Source organism: Chanos chanos, chromosome 3 (assembly GCF_902362185.1).
Source record: "Chanos chanos chromosome 3, fChaCha1.1, whole genome shotgun sequence".
In the NCBI taxonomy this organism is placed as follows: domain Eukaryota; kingdom Metazoa; phylum Chordata; class Actinopteri; order Gonorynchiformes; family Chanidae; genus Chanos; species Chanos chanos.
The window spans coordinates 11594212-11615000 of NC_044497.1; the positions used below are offsets into that span (position 1 = coordinate 11594212).

The following is a 20789-nucleotide window of genomic DNA, read 5'->3' on the forward strand; positions in this document are numbered from 1 at the left end:
TTTATACATAACGTTAAAAAATAGCGTTGTCAAGGAAGAAATTTCTCAGGTGTGGTCATTGGAAAGAATACTCTTGGTTTCTGTGATTTGTTGTTAATGTGTATCTAGGTCTGACCTTATGGGGCCTCGTCAGAAAAAAGACAGACTGTGAACAAAGGCAATCATTTACAATGTGTGAGTGCGTTACACTTTGGTGTTAATGTGATGTATCATCAAAGAATGTCGAGGTCAAACTCTTGTTAATGTGATATATCGTCAAAGAATGCGGAGGTCAAACTCTTGTTGAAAGAGTTTATTACCTTCATTAACTGTTAACATGGCTGTATCTTCATTGTATCATTATCACTGGTCAAACAGAGGAGCATTCCATTGTAATGTGAGAACATGATCAGATACCGTTGCTATGATACAGTAGGTGTGTATATGTTCCCCTATTTAAACGTGAGACACTTCCTCTGAAGCTATTTTCAGCTATAAGATTTAAGGAAATTACATACAAGTAGAAATATATACACAATCCAAACAGCTATTTTTAGAATAGAACATTTTTTAACAACAAGGTCAAGGAAACTTTGCACAAGTAGAAACATCTACAATCCAAACAGTCAGACAGACAGAAAGTCAGTATGACAGACAGTCAGTGTTATACTTTAATGCTTCAGTTATTGCTTATTTCTGTTCATTTAGGCTTGTGGTTAGACAATGTATAGAACCATTTGTCCTAAAGCAACATTAGAGTTGCCAAGGATGTTAAAATACTTTGTAACCTTTCTATGTGCTTTAGACGCATGTGTTACTAAACAACTGTTTTAATAAAAGTTCATGTTTACGAATTCAGCCTATTATTATTTGTCAATTTTGAATTTTCGTATCCCTGTTCAAGACAAACTGCCCGTGAGCCTGTAGTTTTTCGATGTCTGAGTACCTGCAGCAGCCTCTCTCTCTCTCTCTCTCTCTCTCTGTCTCTCTCTGCCTCTCTCTCTCTCTCTCTCTCTCTCTCTCTGTCTCTCTCTCTCTGTCTCTCTCTGCCTCTCTCTCTCTCTCTCTCTCTTTCTCTCTCTCTCTCTGGCTTTCCTGAATGTGCCCTGTTATGCATGAATAATTTAATGAAAAAATGTTTATGGAAAGATATAGAAATGTATTGTAAACTAAAAAATACCTAAAATCTACATTAAAATGCTGAATACGAATGTGTAAGAGAACATTGCAGCCCCCCCCCTCCCCATTCATACTTCTCTGTGTTTTGCATGTAGTCCTGGTGTAGTTTTTCAGGTTTAGGGAAGAATGTTGTAGAGTTGCTTGTTATAGTTCTCTCTCTCTCTCTCTCTCTCTCCCTCAAGGTCATTTCAGTTAACACTGTCACCGTGCAGTCGAACTTATTCTTATCCAAAATTGTTGCACGTGGTCATTCAGAGCACCCAAAGTGCATTGTCTGTCTTAAAGCTGTTAATCAATGAATCCTTGTTATCAAAATGTAGGACTTAAATGTAGATACAGCCACAACTAAGGTTCCTTTACATCACGACGTGCATTCATTCATCTGGATTTCATCTGTCAGAGAACTCTTCTTAAACATGTCGCTCCAATTAATTCAACACAGTTTATTCTGTAGTGAAGGTGACACTCTGAGTTTGTCAGTTTGAGGTTTTCTCCAGACCACACATTCATGATGATGGCTCACTTGACCCAGCCTGGGAGGAAGTATATTGTTGGTATGCTGCCATTTACCTACCGTACGTAACTTTGTTCTATAGATTATGGCGCAGTAGCCCTGCCGGCCTGCGTTATGATCAATAAATTACACCCTCTTCAAAAGTATAATCATTAGCAAAGCGTCTTCCTTGACAACTTTCACAAACTCAAACAGACGTCATATTTTTTTTTATGACTGTATTGCTATCGTCTTTGCTTCAGTACATGTAACGTAAGAGAGAAAGTGAAATGAGATAAACATCTACACCTATTTCCCGGCCTGTGTGCCTTGTGATCTGATAAGCCTCCTTTTTTTCTAGCTCCCTCCTACTGTGAACGCTCCTGCTTGTGCCAGAATTCCTTTTTTTTTTTTTTTTTTTTCCATGCTGAATCAAAATTTGACAAATCACTGCTCGTTGGTGTGATGTTAATGTCAACCCACAGTTTCAACTGCCACAACCTTATTCATTGTTTAAATATTTATCTGGTTCAGATATGTGGTAGTTCAGAGCCTTTTGACTTTATTATGAGCAATGAGGAAATGAATGATAGGGGGCAGGGTGAGGGGAAGTCCCAAATGCTATATAACCTCCTTTCTAATTAGTGTGTCACTAGAAGCATTGCTTTAGCCTCTCACTTCACATTCCCACACGACATTCAAAGCAAAGCCAAAATGTTGACTTCTAAAAAGAACGCTACATTTATAATCATCCTTTTCATCCTCAAGACTTTTGTCCAGGAGACAGAATCAGGTAAGTGTTTCCTGTATGTTTTAATTAAGTGTTGATTAGAACAGTTACACGTGGTTGTAGGTAAATGATGTGCACTGCCAAATCAGCAAAGACACGATTGTTTATTTGCTTATCTATTTATTTATTTATTCTTCGTAGCGAGCTGCTGTCTGTCTTACACAAAGAGAACAGTGCGCTGTCAAAGGTTGAAGGGATACACTATCCAGAACATTAACAGCACATGTGATATTAAAGCTATTATGTAAGTACCGGTGCTTGAAAAGAACTTCTGCAGTACCGATCATTTAAAATGTGAACTTGAGATAAATCATATGGAATAGAAATTTGGACGAAATATCCTGACCTTGTGATTCATTCTGAATAACAGTTCATTGTGATGTCTTTATTTTAGCTTTCATACCGTGAATGGCAAGTACATCTGTGCAGACCCCAGTAAGATGTGGACTCAGCACAGAATTGATTGTCTAAAGTAAGCACGCTCTATTTTTTAATTTGCAAGAAAAAATACTGATAATTACTTGTCATTTATTTGCTAATTTTTTTCAGTGGTTATATGAATGTAATCTCTTCACAGGAAAAAGGCAGTTAACATAGGAGGCAACGCTGAATCCCCAAAGTAAAACCCACTTCCTTCCGCTTGTGTGAAGATATTTTGGAAACAGAACTTTTGCAGCTGAGCCAAACATATGTTATGATATGTTATAACATACGTGTACTCATGTTTCTGTACTAATTTACTGTCCAGTTTATTTCAGAGATGCTTTTAAAAAAAATATCTGAGGAATTCTTAGAATTCTTTTCTTTTGTTGGATCCTAGTGAGCTCTGTATTATTACTGTTCTGTTTTATGAACAGTGTTCCTAACACTTTAAGGGATAATATCAAACAAAGTTGGAAAAAGTATAAAAGTATAGGCAGAATATTTTTGTATTTTTGCTTTCTAATTTATATTACACAGAATTATATGTATTTATGGATCTTTTTACGTATATGTGTGTATTCCTGTAATTTTAGACATGTGTAGACAAAGTCTTACATGTATGTACGGAATGCTCACCGGTTCTCAAGAGAGTGAAAAAAAAAAAAAAAACAGGAGCTATGAAAAATGCCCAAGACATAGCACTAATAAAAAGGGCATGGAGAAAATTTCAAACAGACAAAGGAGTTAAAAATCTAAAAAAAAAAAAAGAAATCTCCGTATGTTTAATGAGAAGAGGTTTCCTCTGTCACAAGAGATGTAATTGCACCAAATTTTCCGGTCTGTAATGTGATATGTCTGGTTTTCTTTACCTACAGTTGTAGCTACTGCAACCGCCTCTCAAAACACTGATTAAGCTCTTTGTAGGTACACTTCACAACCACAAAAAGGTACCTCAGGTATTGCATATGAAGTCAGGAGTAGATTGCCATCTGCTGGTCAAATCTGGGGCATTATGCACTTAAACTGCAGTTAAGTTAGGGAACAGATTTCTACTTGTTTATTTGGTACTACATGTAAAATGTTCAATGAAACTGTAAAATCACCATTATGATTGAGGACAAGCAAACGCAATTTAATTTGTTTTAATAAATACACTGTAATCATAGTGACTCTAAAAGATAGTGTACACATCAACCATTAGGTGGACATGTTTACCCATATTCTAGAAAACAAAGCATTCCTCAAGAATGATTTTAATCACTAAGTTATCTAATGAGATCTGTTCACCTTTAATATTTTCTCTAGAGGTTACTGCTGTGACATTTTTGTGTATTTTACCCTTGTTTTGTACATGAACTGTATTTTATTCCTCTTGTGGTTGTTGTGGCAGAAAACAATCTTGAAGTCGTATTTTATATAGGCCAGTTTCTCCTTTTTAAGTTGTTTGTCCAACAATACTTAAATAAACCCTGGACAAACTGTTCAGAAATAATAAACACAGTGTTGATCACAAGATCTCTGTTGTTTCACTGCTGACATTCACTACTGGCTTGAAAAAGGTTTGCCCCTAAGTCTTTGTCCAGTGTGTTTTAGCATTTATCTTTCAATCTTGTTGCTCAGTGAGGATTTTATGGCACATCTATGGCTAGTGGATATCTGTGAATAGGAGACACATGGGTTGCATTCTTCTGACTACACCATAGAAATCAAAGCAGAATACTGTTTTCCGTTTTCTCAAAATTCAAATTTTTTGTTGTTGGCTGTGGGAATTACTGTTCTGCTTTGCATTCAGATGACCCAGCACAAAGCTCATATTCTGTCTGTGGTGTTTACCAACAACTTGCCCACAGTGAGTTAATGGCTTGTCATTGGTCAGGAACATATTATCTGACTCAGGCTATTCTTAAAGTGAATGTCACTGTTAATGCAGTTTTGGTTACATTTTACTCTTACCAAAATGCCCCAAAATGTTTTGAGAACAAGACACTTTGAAATAAAAAACAACAATGCTCCCAATAATATGAAATCTTTTTTAAAGGGTAAGTATTGAGATTGTGTGCTGTAGGAAACAACTTAATTATTCATTTAAAACCGGTTAAACCTTAAAAAATGAGCTCAACAACCTATTATTTATTTTAGGTAATTACACATGCATAGGACACTGGTGATGTAAAATGTAAAAAAAAAAAAAAAAGTTTTATGCCTGTATTTTTGCCACTTTGTCGCTGTAATGCTATGTCTGTACCCTTAAACGAAAGGTGACTCAGAAAAAAAGCATTTTTACGGTCAGTGATTTAATCTCAGTTAGGATCAGATTACAGGATACTGACAGTTTACTCAACATGAAAGCATATTTACCACTGAATTAAGGTTGAGGTCAGAAATGGTATTTTGTAGACTACATGCAGGGGACTCAATTCTGCTGAAATGAAGCACATATTCTGATGTCAGTAATGCTCTTTACTGTATGAAACATTCCTTGTGAGAATGTTTAACATTTTTACATAACTTTTTCCTTATTAAACTAAAGAGTGTTATTTATTCGAGGTCAGCACTGACAAAACTTGCACTTGTTTGGGAATCCAGGCGCGTTCATGAATGTTTAGTTTGTTTCAGATGTCAAGTATAATGTGAAGTCAAGTTACTGAATCAGCAGGAGCTTAATGGAAAGCCAAAGTGAGCTCCATTGTTCACTCAGCATGAAATACACATTGTCCTCATTTTCCCACAGTATACTTGAACTGAAGAGAGAGAGAGAGAGAGAGAGAGAGAGAGAGAGAGAGAGAGAGAGAAAGAGCGAGCACAAAGAAAGCAAAACTGCAGCTTTAATGTAATTATTATAGACCTTTATTTATAGTTTATGTCAGTAGCCATCAAGCTTTCTAAATTTTCCAAATTTAACATTTTCGTTGCAAAATTTTGAAGAACACACAAACCACAGGCATTTCTACATTTTAGAAATGAAAAAGGTGACAATTTATTTGCATTTTAAGCTTATTTGAAATTCTTAAAATTGTTTTAAACAACAGAAATGACAACAAATGTCTAGCTGTAAAGTGGATCATAGCAGGACAAATCTTTCCCAGTGCAAGGCTTGAATTAATAGCCCATGCACCAAATGCCAAAGAATAGCAGACAGCGTTATGAAGGCTACGTGACAGAGGAAATGACGTCAACATCAGTGAAGCAAGGTTTGCGTGACAGAGCCGGTTCTTTCAGTGGAGGTTGTGAAGTGCGTGCGTTTGGGTGGAAGAGGGTATCAGGGAGGATCTTCTCTTTAGGTGAGAGAACGTGTACCTTCATGTACCTTTCATGAAAGAACTATTTATGAAAATTGCCTTGCAAATGATTAACACTTTACTAAAGTGTTTCGTGTCGTTTCCTTTTATTTATTGAATACGTGGCGAGTAATTAGCTAATATTAGCCATTCATTCATTCGTTCTTGAGCATTGTGTCTTTGTGATAAAACATTTTCTGAGCTTATATAGCTAGACTGAAGCATACACCTCACACTTAAGTAATGATTTAGTTTTTGTTTCAATCCATTAGTGGGAAGACTTAGTTCTCATAGCTTCCTAGCTGCATAATGCACGTAATTTGCGTTCAGTTGTTGGTTACATGGCATTTGGCATCCTTATTAGTATTTGTTTTAAATATGTAGAATTACGCTGCATTTTTGTATTTTGAGAAAACTGCAAATTCATAACATGTTACCGGAATATAGTATCTTACTTCCGTGGTCCGGCGCACGTGTGGACCAGGAAGTAGCTTGACCTTGAGGCCTCGTAGCTGCCTGTATAATGGGTTATAACTTTACCCGACCTTTTACATTTCTTAATCTTAATGTGGCGTTGGTTTCGTGAGTTTCATGGAGGGAAAGGAATAAGATTTTTTTTTCACAGAACAAACATCTACATTTGTCTGGTTCCTGCATTTGGCAACGTAGATTTGGGCTCCCTCATGGCCTCACACGTCAACTGTGATCGTACACCACACTGATATACAGCTATATGATTGTGTACTGAGAGCGTTTGTCAGTTCTTAACACAGTTACAGTCACCTATGTGAATTCAGTCTTGGGCCCACGAGTTGCCTTTGTGACTCCCACATGATCTTTGCCAAGAGTTGAAGGATATTCCGGGTCATCTCTTTGATGAGATTAACTGCAGTCCAGGTCCGTGAGAATCTGGTCCTTCAAGGTCTCTCTTTGCTGCTTTTAGGCTGTTGCATGGTTGAATATTTTGGTAGTCAGTAAAGAAGGCTTCTAATTCTGCTGAACATGACATCCAACACGGAAACATTGTAGTGGTAAAACCAGTAGCCTGTTTTTAGCTTTGCTCAGATTGACAAGATTCCTGAGAACCGTTTGCGGGAAAACTTACGTTTGGAGTGGAAAGAATGTATGCTGGGTTATTTCCTTATGTCACTAAAGGAAGTTCACCATTACATTACAACCTTTACTTACCTGTCAGTACCTTAGACTTGAACTTGAAGTTATTTGCCAGTATTTTCTCTTCAAAAACATTTATTTTACTCAATAACAGATACACATTCAAAACAGCATTTATTTTCTGTGGTATTAACAGCAGTGGCTTAGTTAATAATGAATTTCCATATAAATAATTTTAGAATAACCAAAAAAGAAAAAGAAAGAAAAACACAGGAAAATGATAGTCTGCAAAAAAATAAGACGGCACTAAAAAATAATCATTTCAAAGTATGTACTATCAAACTTGGCCCATATCTTAATACAACATTACTGTCTCCTTAAACATCTTGGCCTCCACTGTTTTTTCTTCCCATTAACAAGGTCTCAACAAGTTATCTGTTTACACTTAAAGGCTCAGATATTCTGTTTTGGGGACAGCACGAGTGTATTGTCTGAGAGAGATGCGTTAAGAAAACAGAAGATTGACATGCTGATGGGTAGCGCTTCTGTATTTCTTTGAATGGGGAAATGGGTTTTAAGCTGGTCGAGTTGTGTTAGACTGAATTAAAGTGGTTCCTTACTGTTTTAACAAAGAAACTGAAGAAATATCAGAAAGTCGTGTGGAAATATTTCCGTTGGAACTTGGCTTTGTCCGGTAGAGAGGAAGTACTGAGGCAACACTTGCTCGTGCTATTATGAACGCAGTTTTGCATGTAAACACTCATGATCCCACAAAATCTTATCACAATCCCTTGATGTTGATGTGCATATTTTTTTTATCTGTAAAAGGAGTGTTTGTTATCTGAATGTAGGACTCCTTCATTTAAACTGGAAAAAAAAAAAAAAAAGTGAACTACTGCCAGACATGTGGGTGGGGATGTCAGCATTGGCCAGAGAAAAGGCGCCAATGTGTCGCATTGCATGTAATGACTTACAGGAAGCACCATCACAGTCCACATGTTTTGAATACAAGGTACCAAGAAATGACACGTTCGCAATCAGGTTAAAAGTTGCAGTACAAATGTCAAGGCTTACAAAACCTGAAACCTTTCTTTTTTTTTTTTTTTTTTTTGATATGCTTTCATTTCCTGAGCGATGTATCACAGCAGAAGGTTGGGGTGGGGTGACAGCTTGGGGAGGTTACTGAAAGCCCAAATGTCACTGGTTGGTGCTTGTGTCCTGACGACTGCGCTAGGGGTTAAGGATGGGCAGACTAGTTAACTCCATGTTTTCACTGAGCAAAAAATCTGTCAAATGATATATGTAGGGGATAAGGTACGATATTGTCCACAGGAAGCCGGTTATTCTGCAATTATAAACCTGAGCGTTATGACGCTGATATTTCTTTCCTTGTGATTTTTGCACCATGCGTGATTTTTTTTTTGTGTAAGTTACACAGTTCTGGTGATTTTTATTGCTTTTAATAATAAGTGCTTTAATTTGTTTGTGTTTCACCTTTACAGTGCTGGACCAATACAGTAAACAGTTCTCTGGTTATATGCCCCTAATGATTTCTGCTCTGTTATATTATGTGTTGATATTGACATAGTTACAAACCAGAGCGCAGATCTGTGTTTAATTTGTTGAATAAATAAAAAGTTCAGTAGGACTTTGCACGGAGGGACGATTCATGGAATAGAGTGAGAGTTTAAAAGGGAGAAGCAAAATCTCCAACCTATCTTTCAAGTCCAGAAGAGGCAATACATAACTTAAGTCTTCTTTTTTTTGTTTGTTTGTTTTACAGATTTGAAATGGCTGCAGTGATTAATGAAGCAAGATCAAAGATTTCAAAAATAGTGAGTATATTTTGGCTTTCTTTTGTGGTACAAAAAAATGTGATTTTTATTTTAATTAGATTTTCGTTGGATTTGAGCACACAAAGCTTCTGTGCTGGACAGTAATAACGATACTGTGAAAAGGATAGGAAAGAACCGAGTGTCATGTTTCAACCCTGTTTGTCTTTTTATCTCAGTTTACTGGGGAGCCCCGTTCGTACACGCGCTTCAATCTTGCACAGAGCACCGATGGAGACGGCAGCCACGTGGAGGTGAAGCTCCCATCAGAAGTCGAAGATGAAGTCACCATTACAGATGGAGAGAGCCGGCCCCCTCTCAACACCTACACCCAGAGACGGGCACTGGACAGAAAGAAAAACATCTTCTACCTGGCTGTTGGAGCCCTGCTGCTGTTTGTTATCGGTAAGAAGAAGTTGCTCCAGGTCATCCGTTGAACGTTCAGGAGCTGAACGTTTTACTGTTTTGTACCACGATCTAGTCAATTTCTTTACTTGGTGTTATGCCCATGAGATCCAAGTAATGTTGTATATGGCTGTTTCAGGTTACCTCATTGGCTACATGACGCACCAGAAGCCAAATGTGGAGCCTTCAGCATGTACTGAGACGGAGGGGGTGAGCGAGCGTGTGGGTGAGGACATGAGTGAGACCCTGGCCGCTGTTCAACCCATGGAACTCCCTCCGGACTGGAGTGGAATTAAAACCCTGTTTCAAGAAAAGTTTTCAGCTGAGGCCTTTGAGAAGCAGTTCAGGTATCGCATTACCACAGCTCAGCACCGTTAACATGTAGCTGTGCTTTTTTTTTTGTCCTGTGCTAGTTTATCGTATGGTCAAAAGGGCCAACTGGATATTGGATTATTCTCACATGGCTTGATGTCCGTATCCTGTGTTTTCACTGTTCTTTGTTGAATGAGAACCGCTTCACGTCCAGTAACCTAACCTCAGTCCTCCTCTTGTTTCAGTGAATTTTCTCAAAGCAGTCACAATGCTGGAAGCGACGGTGATGAGTTTCTTGCCAAAAAAGTGTTTGACAATTTCACGGCTCTGAACATGGCTCCGTGGTTCGACGAACACTTTGTCACACTGCAGGTGCCCTCCAGGTTGGTTTCAACATAAGAAACATTTTTGGGAGGAGTTGTCCATGGTATATGTGCAATATCATTTCTTAAGGCTTGCTTAATTTGCTTCTCCCCCCCCCCCCCCCCCCCCCCCCCCACAAACAGTGCGAATCCAAATAAAGTCATGTTTGGCACTGATGAGATCGGCAGCCCAAAGGGATACCTGGCTTATAGTGCTACGGGAACCAAGAAGGTGAGAAAGCAAGCACTTAGAAAATTTATATTTTCTCAAATCTGGCTGTTGACTGTCATTTTTTTGTTTGTTTGTTTGTTTTTTGTTTTTTTTAAAACCTTATCTAGTAATATTGAGTAATTGTGTCAATGAAATGAAATGTAGAGTAAGTATTTTGTCTCGTCCTGTATAACCTTTGACCTTTGTCATCTCAGGGGCGGGTGGTATATGCTAACTATGGTCGGCCTGAAGACTTCGAGTACTTGAGGAACATGAAGAAAAATCTGACTGACAGTGTTTTGCTGCTCAGAGCTGGAGAGCTCAGCATGGCACAAAAGGTAACTATGAGCTCATGTTTAAGGGTTTTCTTAAACAGTCAGAAAAATAAAAACAGTCTTAAACCTGTTGAACGTATTTAAACAAGTTTTGAAGTGTCCTTAGTTCTGTTCAAAATTTTAACACTTTCAGGGGTGCAGTCGCTCTGTTTTTCTCCCTCTGTGGCAGCTGAGAAATAGAATGCATAGCACGTTTGTACCCTGTCCTGAACCTCCAGTAACTTACAACTGGGGCAACAGAAAGGCAATTTATAATGAAAAAATGTTTAATAGAATGAAGAGCCACCGGATCACTAGTCTCTCTCCATGTTAAGAACCATGGCAGTAGACTAGCGTAATGCTTCCAGTGTGTACTGTCTCTCTGTAGGTGGCTAATGCTGCTAAGCAGGGTGTAGCTGCTGTGTTGATCTACCCAGACAGCGCTGACTATAAATTTGACGGAAACACTGAAATCTCTGGCCACGTGAGTATTTTTATTTAAAATAATTTGTTTTTACTTTGCTTTGATTGTCTTAAATGGCTGAGTAAGAGAATTTGTTATTCAATGCTTTAATCTTTCTATTCCCATCCAGGTCCACTTGGGCTCAGGTGATCCTTATACTCCAGGGTTCCCCTCTTTCAACCACACTCAGTTTCCCCCCGCCAAGTCCTCTGGCCTTCCTCAAATATTGGCCCAGACAATCACTGGAGATATGGCTGTCAAGATCCTTCAGTGAGTGTGCTTTATTTTAATCTGGCTTCAGTTATTTGTGTGCTTCAGTTACGACTAAGCATCTCATTTTCTTTGAAATACAGGAAAATGACCGGTGAGGAGGCACCTACCAACTTTATAGGGGCACTCAAAGGCGTCTCAAAGTATAGACTGGGAGGGGAGGACAATGAAGTGACAGTGACGGTCAACAACGTCCTGAAAAACACCAGGATTCAGAATGTCTTTGGAGTCATCAAGGGATTTGTGGATGCAGGTGAGAGACTGTTTCTGGCCAGAATACAGTTTTTGTTCGTTTTTTTTTTTTTTTCTTTGTCGAAAATAGATGTGGTAATGGATATGCTGTTATTTCCTCAGACCGTTATGTGGTAATTGGTGCGCAGAGAGACTCCATTACCCCAGGCTACGCCAAATCGACAGTGGGCACCACCCTGTTGGTGGAGCTTGCCAGAGCAATCTCAGAGATGGTGGAGAATGGTGAGGCAGTTTTGAATTTTTCTGATAAATCTGTCACGTGGGCCAATAAACTATGTGGAGACAACTAAGGTATCTAAGGTATCGTTTCACTCAGCAGTTTTCATTTCTCTTTGTGCAGACAATTTCAGACCCAGAAGAAGCCTAGTGTTTGCAAGCTGGAGTGCAGGGGATTATGGGAATGTTGGTGCCACAGAGTGGTTGGAGGTAAGCATGCAAATTAAAATTTGGTTACATTATGCCTCCAATAGGACTAATTCTCAGTTGGGTTTTCTACTGAAACTCTCACTTTATCGTTGCGTACAGGGCTATTTGTCTTCACTGGACAAGAAAGCTTTTACTTACATCAGTCTGGATGGAGCCATTACTGGTAAGTTAAAAAAATTGTCCTTATATATTTGTGCATTGAGGGCTAGAATGTGTCCTGAGTCTGATAAGTGACTCCAAAGAAATGAGGTCCCTCTTAAATGGTCTCATACATACTACTGTAAGGTATGCATGCCATCCAACGTCACTGTATGACTGGTCTGACCTTTCCATTCATATCGTGCCAACTTGTTAATGTGCGCGTGTGTGTGTGTGCGCGTGCGCGTGTGTTTATCCTCAGGTGTTGGTGCATTTAAAGCATCGGCCAGCCCATTGCTGCACACACTTCTTCAGAACACCATGAAAGAGGTTGGTAATAAGAGCACCTGTTTTTCCTTCCTCTTATGGCATATCTGTAGAGCTGTGTTGTATATCCTCCCACAGACTCACAGTTAATATATGTATCTCTCTCTCTCTCTCTCTCTCTCTCTCCTCTGTGCTGATTGAAGGTGAAGCAACCAATGAGAGATGGGACTGATCAGTCCCTATTTGCTTATGTAGCTGGAGCGAAGTGGGAAACGTCAGTGTGAGTACATTTGTGTTGTCTTCTATGCGAATTCAGAGAGAAGGTCATGACAATACATTATCTATGTATGCTCATTATCTGTGTCCTATTTAAGATTTTCTTTTCTTATCCCCTTTTGCTTAGTCTGGAGCCTATGAAAATGGACGACACTGCTTACCCATTCATGGCCATTTCTGGCATCCCCTCAGTGTCGTTCCGATTCGTCTCTACGACGGTGAGTTTACCCTCAGCCAAAAGCATTACTTCACTGACATACAGTATGTCAGCTTGAATGAAATGTAAAGTAAACTGAACGAAATAGATGTAACATTTTACATGTACCATAATGACCAGAGACCAAGACCCACCTCACTTTTAACTTGCATTTTCCAAAGCCCAACATATGTTTGGGGGAAAAAAAAAAAAGCAAAAAAAAAGCTTGACACTGGTGATGTGTAAATCGCTGTGTCTCTCCTCAATCAGGCGACAACGGACTACGTGTACTATGGGACTAAGCTGGATGATAAAACACACCTGGACTATGCGACTAATCATCGGCTTAGTACACTTGCGGTCTCTGCAGCTCAGATCGCAGGTCAGATGGCCCTCAGGCTGGTCCACGACCACCTGCTGTACCTGGATGTCACCAAATACCTTGCCGTCATTGGGGGCCACGTGCGCGAGACAGCCAGGCTCGTCTCAGACCTCAAACGCGTAAGTGAAACCAGAAGCCTGCTGCTTTCTTCTCTCATGTAATTGAGTTGCCTAAGTAATCAGGTCCGCATGGCTTAGCTGAATGGCATATTTAGAGATTTGTGTTTTAATTTCAGGTTAGATGGTCTCCTGATCCTCGAGTACATTTAGTATTTTGTTTCATATGACTTCACATGCGTAATTACGCAATCCACGGTCTTCGTATTGACTTCATTATTGCAATTTTGTTTTGGCAGATTTAGTGTAAGTTATTTGATGTTAGCTAAATGTGTGTTAAATGTGTGCATAATGTGGGCTGCATTTTGCTTTCTCACAGTCTGGTGTGGTAACAAGTTCAGACTCTGGGTTTCTGACCAGCGATTGGCTTATCGAAGCTTATGGATCCTACAGTCGTGCCTCTAGATCTCTGGACAACACCGTGAAGAACTCTGACCTCAACGACATGGAGATGTGTCGCATCATCAATGACCGCATCATGAGGGTAATCATGAGCTGTCTCTCACTTTGATCTTATAACCATTTAGTTACCCAGTTTACTTTAGTTTACCCAGGCTGTGCACTGGTCCCCATATATCCAAAAGTCAGTACTTAGTAGTGGTCCTTTTTCTGAGTCTAAATCACAACGTACACCCAGCCTTTGGTTTCAACTCCTGTGAAGGAATATCCAGCTGTCCGTCATGACTAAGTTCATACAGACAATTAATACTTGAACCTTTCTCGTTTCTCTGTCCCTTAAAGGTGGAGCACAATTTCCTCTCACCGTATGTCTCGCCAAGAGAAACCTCATTCCGCCACATTTTCTTCGGCCAAGGGGATCACACCTTCACTGCACTGAAAGACCACCTGAATGACCTGAAGAAGCAAGCAGAAGGTGCAGACATGGGTGTATTCCGTAACCAGTTTGCCTTGGCCACCTGGACCATCCAGGGTTGCGCCAATGACCTCGCTGGTGATGTGTGGGATTTGAACAATGAAATTTAAAACATGTTGGCTTTTATTTTCAAGTCCGTTTAACTGATGTCATTTATGATGAACAGGGGAAAAAAAATATCCATTCAGTACATTTTTAATCCTCTCTGACTGACCTGAAAGTATTTTTTTTCCCCTAGTAGGAACACTTGTTAAATTCATTTAAATATGTTCATTCACTATAAGTTGAGTTTACCTTTTCAGGCCCTGCTAATAACCAGTCAAAAATAATAATATTAGTAATGATAATAAATAATAACAACAATAAGAAGAAATAATAATAATAAATCATAATAAATCTAGTATTTCGAAAACATCACTATCGCCACAGCAGTTAACATAATCAGTTAAGATTTGTGGTCTTTATGCTGTAACAAATCTTTCATAATACACATCTACTAGGATACACAAGGATATAAACATCACATTTTTTTTCCTTCAATGGTATGGTCAGTTCTTTAACCATCCCTGTGTAGTTAACCTTTAGCGAACTCAAAACATACACAAGGTGCTTGTGAGGTCTGAATACCAGGCACAATCTGATATTAATCCGAAACAACATTCTCCTGTTTGCCTGCTTTGTACATCATCTTGCCAAGTTATTTATCGATGCACAGTGTGCAGTGTATAATCTCAAACTGGGATTTGACCTGCTCCATCGCTATTCATACTTGATCTAAACCCCAAACCAAAGCCTTCGTGTGGGATAGGTCTGCCTTTGCCATTTCTGTAAGCATTTACCTTACCCATTTGGCACTGAGAACCGTGTGTATTTTTTAATTTATTTATCAGTGACAGTGTTCACTATAAATGTGTCTTTTTAAATTATCGGAAGCAGTGTCTTCCATAATTTTGACGGTTATACTGTCAGTTTTTAAAAGCAGCATCTGCTACAGAAATACGTGTTACAAACAGCTGTCACTAGAAATTGCCTGTGTTACAAGGTTCAGGTGATGATGATCAGTCGATTGAAATAGAGCACTTAGGCGTTCAATTTGTGAAGCAGAAAGTTTTGTTTCAAAATAATTCAACCCTCTCTTTGCACTCAACAATTAGAGGATATTTGTTACCGATCAATAAAATGGTCAAACCAAAAGAGACCAAAAAAAGAAAAAAAAAAAAAGTTGGGTCAGAGCTACAAAGAAACCAAAAATAAATATTGGCAAAAGTGTTGTTTTTTTTTTTTTTCAAATAGTTGGCAAATTGTCAATTTCTGTGACGAAGCATTTTTTTGGAACATTTATATTTCTGTCCTTAAACATTATCGGGAGCAGTGTCTTCCATAATGTGGAAAGTGTTTGAAGGTAGTTTTTGCCTACCGGCGTGTATATATCGGGGGCAGTGTCCCTCATATTTCACTGTAGGGTGGATCAAATTATCGGGAACAGTGTTTCCCATAGTTTTATATATATATTTATTGGTTTTATTTTGTTGTTGCTTTGTTTTTTTTCATTTCAGTGGTGTTTGTGGCTTTTTGTGTGTATTGTCCAAGTCTATGAAAATCTGAACAAATCTCCAGTCAAATTGTTCTTCCTGTGCACATTAACTTGTCCACTACAGGGTCACAGATATACATCATAGATACTCAGTAGTTCTCCCTGGGTTGTCATTAACAACATGTTTGTGAGGGACAACATGGCTTTTGATTGTTTTCAGAGTCTCCATTTAGTCTTTGATTATTTGCTTTGTTTTCTAGCTTTTTCTGTGGTTCTTTCAAATCAAAATACATACTTTGGGTCTTAGAGCGATTCTAACTATTTTCTTCAAGACAGAGTTCATTCTGGTTGTGACTGCACTTCTGTGTATTTAATCGTTGGGTGAAGGGAATTTGAAAAGGGTCTGTTTGTGCACACAGATTGATTTCCATAGCTTCACGTAGTCAATCGATTGTTTTACCATTTTACCGTATAGATGTAATAGTTGGAGCATACCTAAGTTTGGAGGCTACTTACTGTATTTGGTGTGGTGTGTTACCTGTCATCAATCCTGTTGTCATTAATTGCTTCAAACCTAAATCCAGAGTGTTGAGTGTCACATAAGCATAGACTCCTAGGTTAAACATTGCTTGCTGTTCACTGATGCACAACAAAAAAACAACATTCTGCAGTGTCCCCTGGCTTAAACGCTGACTGAAGTAACCTTTATAGATAAACCGCAAAGCATGTTCATAGAAATATACATTCAGTTATACACAACCTACAGGTAAAATTAAACTGTTACCTTCAAATGTTAGAATAGGTTTAAAAATTATCATGATTGAGTCTACCTGTTTGGAAAAATGAATTTGCTATTTTAAATGGATTTTCTTTCTTCACATGTAATGTTTAAAAGTATGTATGCTCATATTATACACTCTGCATAACTGTTCTTCAGGATGTGTGTACAATGAACTAGTTTCTGAACTGCTGAAAGATCTGAATTTGTCAATGTGTAATAAATTTGTTTTGCTTTTATTCTTGCCTCATGGCGTGGTTTGTGTTTATGTCCAAAAGTTATTAGTGTGGCACTGATTACATCCACGCGCAAGGGAGAATCTCACATATAAAAAGACAGTATCCGGAAGTGGAATTGGTCAGAGCCATTCCTCATGTGGGACTTATAACTGGCTTGTTGGAAACTGACATTCTGTGACGGCTAACCCGTCGTGTCTCTTTAAGAGAGCGAATAACTGAATGAGATCAATCGCTCTACAGAGGGCGAGGAATTACAAGCATTGACGCTGTTGGCTAATCCGCCGCACGGGTAGTGGTTATAAACAAGTGGTACTAACAGCAAATTTAAACGTCCTTATGAGGTTTATTATATGTTACTGCAACCGGTAGGATTTTCAGTGGAAGGAATGTGTTTCTGAAGACAGTTTATGGGTGAGTACAATCATTCATAGAATTGTGGCATAGATATGACCGTCCTGTTACAGCAGGTAGGCTAAACGTTAACATTACTTTACCGCAGATAACGAGGCGCCCACTTAATTAGTGAAGTTGAACGAATAAAGGCAAGTAATTAATTAGTATCTGTTTTTATAATATTTATAAATAGCCAAAATCTCAGAGTTGGGATTGCCTTAGCTAGCTAATTCTCTTGCACTCAAGAGGGATTGTTATCTTTAGCTCGTTCTCCATCTGTGAAGCGAGTATATGCAAGCCATACAAACCAGTTGAAATTTAGCAGTGTATTACTCTTGGCAGTGTATTATCACCTGGAAAAATATTGACTGTACTCCACTTGTGTAACTCAGTTGAAAATGCCTCATTGCGACGTATTATCAAATTCTTGGATCTTATCTTTTACTCTAGCCGTTATTTCTTCTTCACAGTCGACAAATGCCCGTGAAATGATTTGTGAGTAGCCGCTGTTTCGCACGGAGTTCATGGACCTTGCTCATATTAATAATGACAAAAAAGCCATTTTAGACAGTTTCACGGTAGTCAATGGCTGATAATATAACAATGACCCATTTGGATGTTCCATTTTAAAAACAGATTTTGCCTTGTCCTTCACTGAGAATATCTTGTGTGTTGCAGATATCGCTGACATACTGGAGAGACGCAGAGCGCAGGTAGGATGTCAAATACGGCCCATCAGAGACTCTGCTGTGTTCCGGCTGTGGACCAGTCAAACACTTGACTCGCCCTCTGATCTGTGATTTTAATCAGAGGAACACAATTCGCTCAGTGAGAACCTATCACAGTAAGTGAGGCTTAATATTATTATGAATAGGGATGAATAGACTGTACTCTTTCAGCTCCCGCTGTATGAGACCTTGACTTGTACCCAGATACAGTAGAGCTGCGTTTTTACTTCCGTAAGTGTAGTGAATTGGCTATATTTAGTTCCCTACATAGAGAGTGTGTCCTGACTGCATAACTCACTTGGATAAACGTTAAGGGATTTTGTCCCCGTATAAAATGGGACAGATTTTGCGGATTTTGCGCAGATCTTTACGGTTTTACTATCATATACTTCTTAGTTTTATATTTAGACATTGTGAGTGCGCAGTTCTGAAGAAGGACCAGCAGGCCATCATAGCCTGTCAGTCTAATGTGCCCTCTGCCATTAATATTAAAGGTTCAGTGTCAGTGTTCAGGCACACTGTGTTCAGGCACCTTGTCACATCCTGCACTCTGTCACAGTTTTTATCCATTGCGTCGGACTTTTCATCACAGAATGAATTCCGTTGGGGGTAATACCATTTGGCTGTCAATCTGTCTCTCTTACTCATGCTCCTGTTGCCAAGAGCTACTGCGTCATAGCCATGGTAACCGTCCCTCTTGTATTGATGCTGTGTGTCTCAGCAGCATGAGAAAAAGGATTGAGAGGGTTAAGTGTCAAATTTGGAAGAACTCATAAGTGTTTGAGAGCGCGTATGGCTATTTGTGTGTGTCCATACATGTGTGCTTGGGATCTTTATGATGCCATAGGTGCATTTCAGTTACATAAGCACGCTCTCCTTCCTTCTCCTCCTCCTACCCTCTCTCTCTCTCTCTCTCTCTCTCTCTCTCTTTCTCTCGCTCTCTCTCTGTAATGCTCACACACACTTCCCCCTTGCTCTCTGGAGGCTGAATAATTTAGCAGCAATGAGTGGAGTAGGATGCTCTGAATCAGAGCTCTGTGTGGACAAAAAGAAAGAAAGAAAGAAAGAGAGAGAGAGAGAGAGAGAGCAGTGTATGAGGGTGTATGTGGAGACTCTGAATGTGTACTTAATGGGAGCGGCTAAAACTTTACGACTTGGTAAGCAAAAGGCTGTGATTTATCATCTATGTTTCCACCCAGTTATAATTACAGTGGCATTTTTGAGTCTGCACTGCTGTTTCAGTGAAGCCGCTGCGAGGTCTGTAACGACCGTAACAGCTTATCATTTTGAGTCAATATTAGGTGTTATTGGAAAGGGTTGACTGCCAAACAAATTATGAGTGTTGAATATTGCAGTGAACCTAGGTGTCTTTAATTGTGATGCATAAGACAACGTAACTGGAAGACAGAGAGCAGATGCAATTTTTTGAATGCTGTTTAGTGAAATAGATCCCATGTATTGAATACGTTAAAAATATCAATCTAGAAAACTCCTGGCAAACCATCCCTGAAGGAATAAAATATATAATATTTTATCCGCACATTCGATGATGGAAGGAAGCACATGTTAGAAAGTAGAATATTACATATTGACTTTTAGGGTCTCTATTTACATTTGCGCGGTCAGACTCGTAAAAGTTTTAAGTTTTAGGCATCTGTGTCCTTATAGATGTGGGTCATGCCATTGAAACAGACACTGAATTTTACTAGACTGTATAGGGGTGGGTGCTACACATCCTGCCTCCTGCGCTGTATTACCTTACTGAAGATGACTGTTTTTAGGGCAGCCACGTGTAGTAGTGTTTTCTGCTCCTGTCTGCTCAATGACATTAAGTAAAGAACTAAGATATGAAGGTAGAGAGGGAGTGGACATATGGAGGGAGTGGATGTGTTCAGGAAAACTCTACTGCTCAGCGTTCAGCAGTGACTCAGCAGTAAGTATAAGGTAGTGGCAGAATACTAGCACGCTGAAAATGAGATATTAATATGAGATATTCATATGAACACACAGCCACGTAGACTTGGCATTCTTCAACCAGAGAGAAAGAGAGATTAAAGAAAGATGAGAGCCCAAAGGGTGTAAGACTATGTTTCTAGATAGTTAGCATATTTCATTCAGAGTATCCAGGTGTGGTCACTGTGAGTGTAATCTATGCAACACAGAAGGATGGATGCAAAACTTTTCCTATGAAAATGATATTGAAAGCTTTGGTGATGCTTGTAGCGACTTAGTCGTAAGGGGAACATAAATGAGGATGGGGATAATTAGAGAAAGGACCTTTTTTTCTGTGTAAAAGGTAGTGTCATGATTCTTGTTTTCATGTAGATTCTATGTATTATGAGATTGAATTTTGGCACCGTGGTATGTGTAGAAACAAAGTTCAGTTCAGAGACGTCGGTTGTCGAGAGCAGAAAGCAACCAGTTTACAGTGAAAAACAGGGCACACCCTCAGGGAGTCAGATTTAGAGCACACACACACATACAGTGTGGATTCATTTTGGGTCAAGTGGAAGTTGGGGGGAGTCTCAGAGAGCCACAGGCGGCTCATTAAGGAGAAGCTTGTAGGGCCTCTGCTTTCCTGGACACGACACCTGCATTTTTCTCCAGTCATGACACTTCCAGCTCTTAATTGGAGGAGACAGAGTCAGAAAATATTTATATAGGTGCTTACTGTACATTGTGACCACCAGTGACGTTGTGTTAAGTACTGTTGTTTTGTGCCTGTGTGTGTGTATGTATGTGTATGTGTGTGTGTGTGTGTGTGTG

At 39.1% G+C, this 20789-nt stretch overlaps 2 protein-coding genes across 2 annotated transcripts; both read left to right on the forward strand.

Annotated features, from left to right (window-relative positions):
• The first annotated feature begins 2349 nt into the window (after nt 1-2349).
• On the forward strand, nt 2350-3538 carry ccl20b (chemokine (C-C motif) ligand 20b). The gene is made up of 4 exons (XM_030769994.1): nt 2350-2444; nt 2583-2685; nt 2836-2913; nt 3019-3538. The coding sequence occupies exons 1-4, from the start codon at nt 2366-2368 to the stop codon at nt 3062-3064; spliced, it is 306 nt and encodes a 101-aa protein (XP_030625854.1). The 5' UTR covers nt 2350-2365; the 3' UTR covers nt 3065-3538.
• A 2589-nt stretch (nt 3539-6127) lies between these two features.
• On the forward strand, nt 6128-16902 carry tfr1b (transferrin receptor 1b). Its single transcript, XM_030768974.1, has 19 exons — nt 6128-6145; nt 9039-9090; nt 9267-9492; nt 9632-9839; nt 10050-10187; nt 10311-10398; nt 10593-10715; nt 11080-11175; nt 11285-11424; nt 11508-11677; nt 11779-11898; nt 12017-12102; nt 12202-12265; nt 12503-12570; nt 12711-12787; nt 12911-13001; nt 13250-13480; nt 13797-13961; nt 14219-16902. Exons 2-19 carry the CDS (start codon nt 9046-9048, stop codon nt 14459-14461), a joined length of 2379 nt encoding a protein of 792 aa, XP_030624834.1. The 5' UTR covers nt 6128-6145; nt 9039-9045; the 3' UTR covers nt 14462-16902.
• Nucleotides 16903-20789: the final 3887 nt, after the last annotated feature.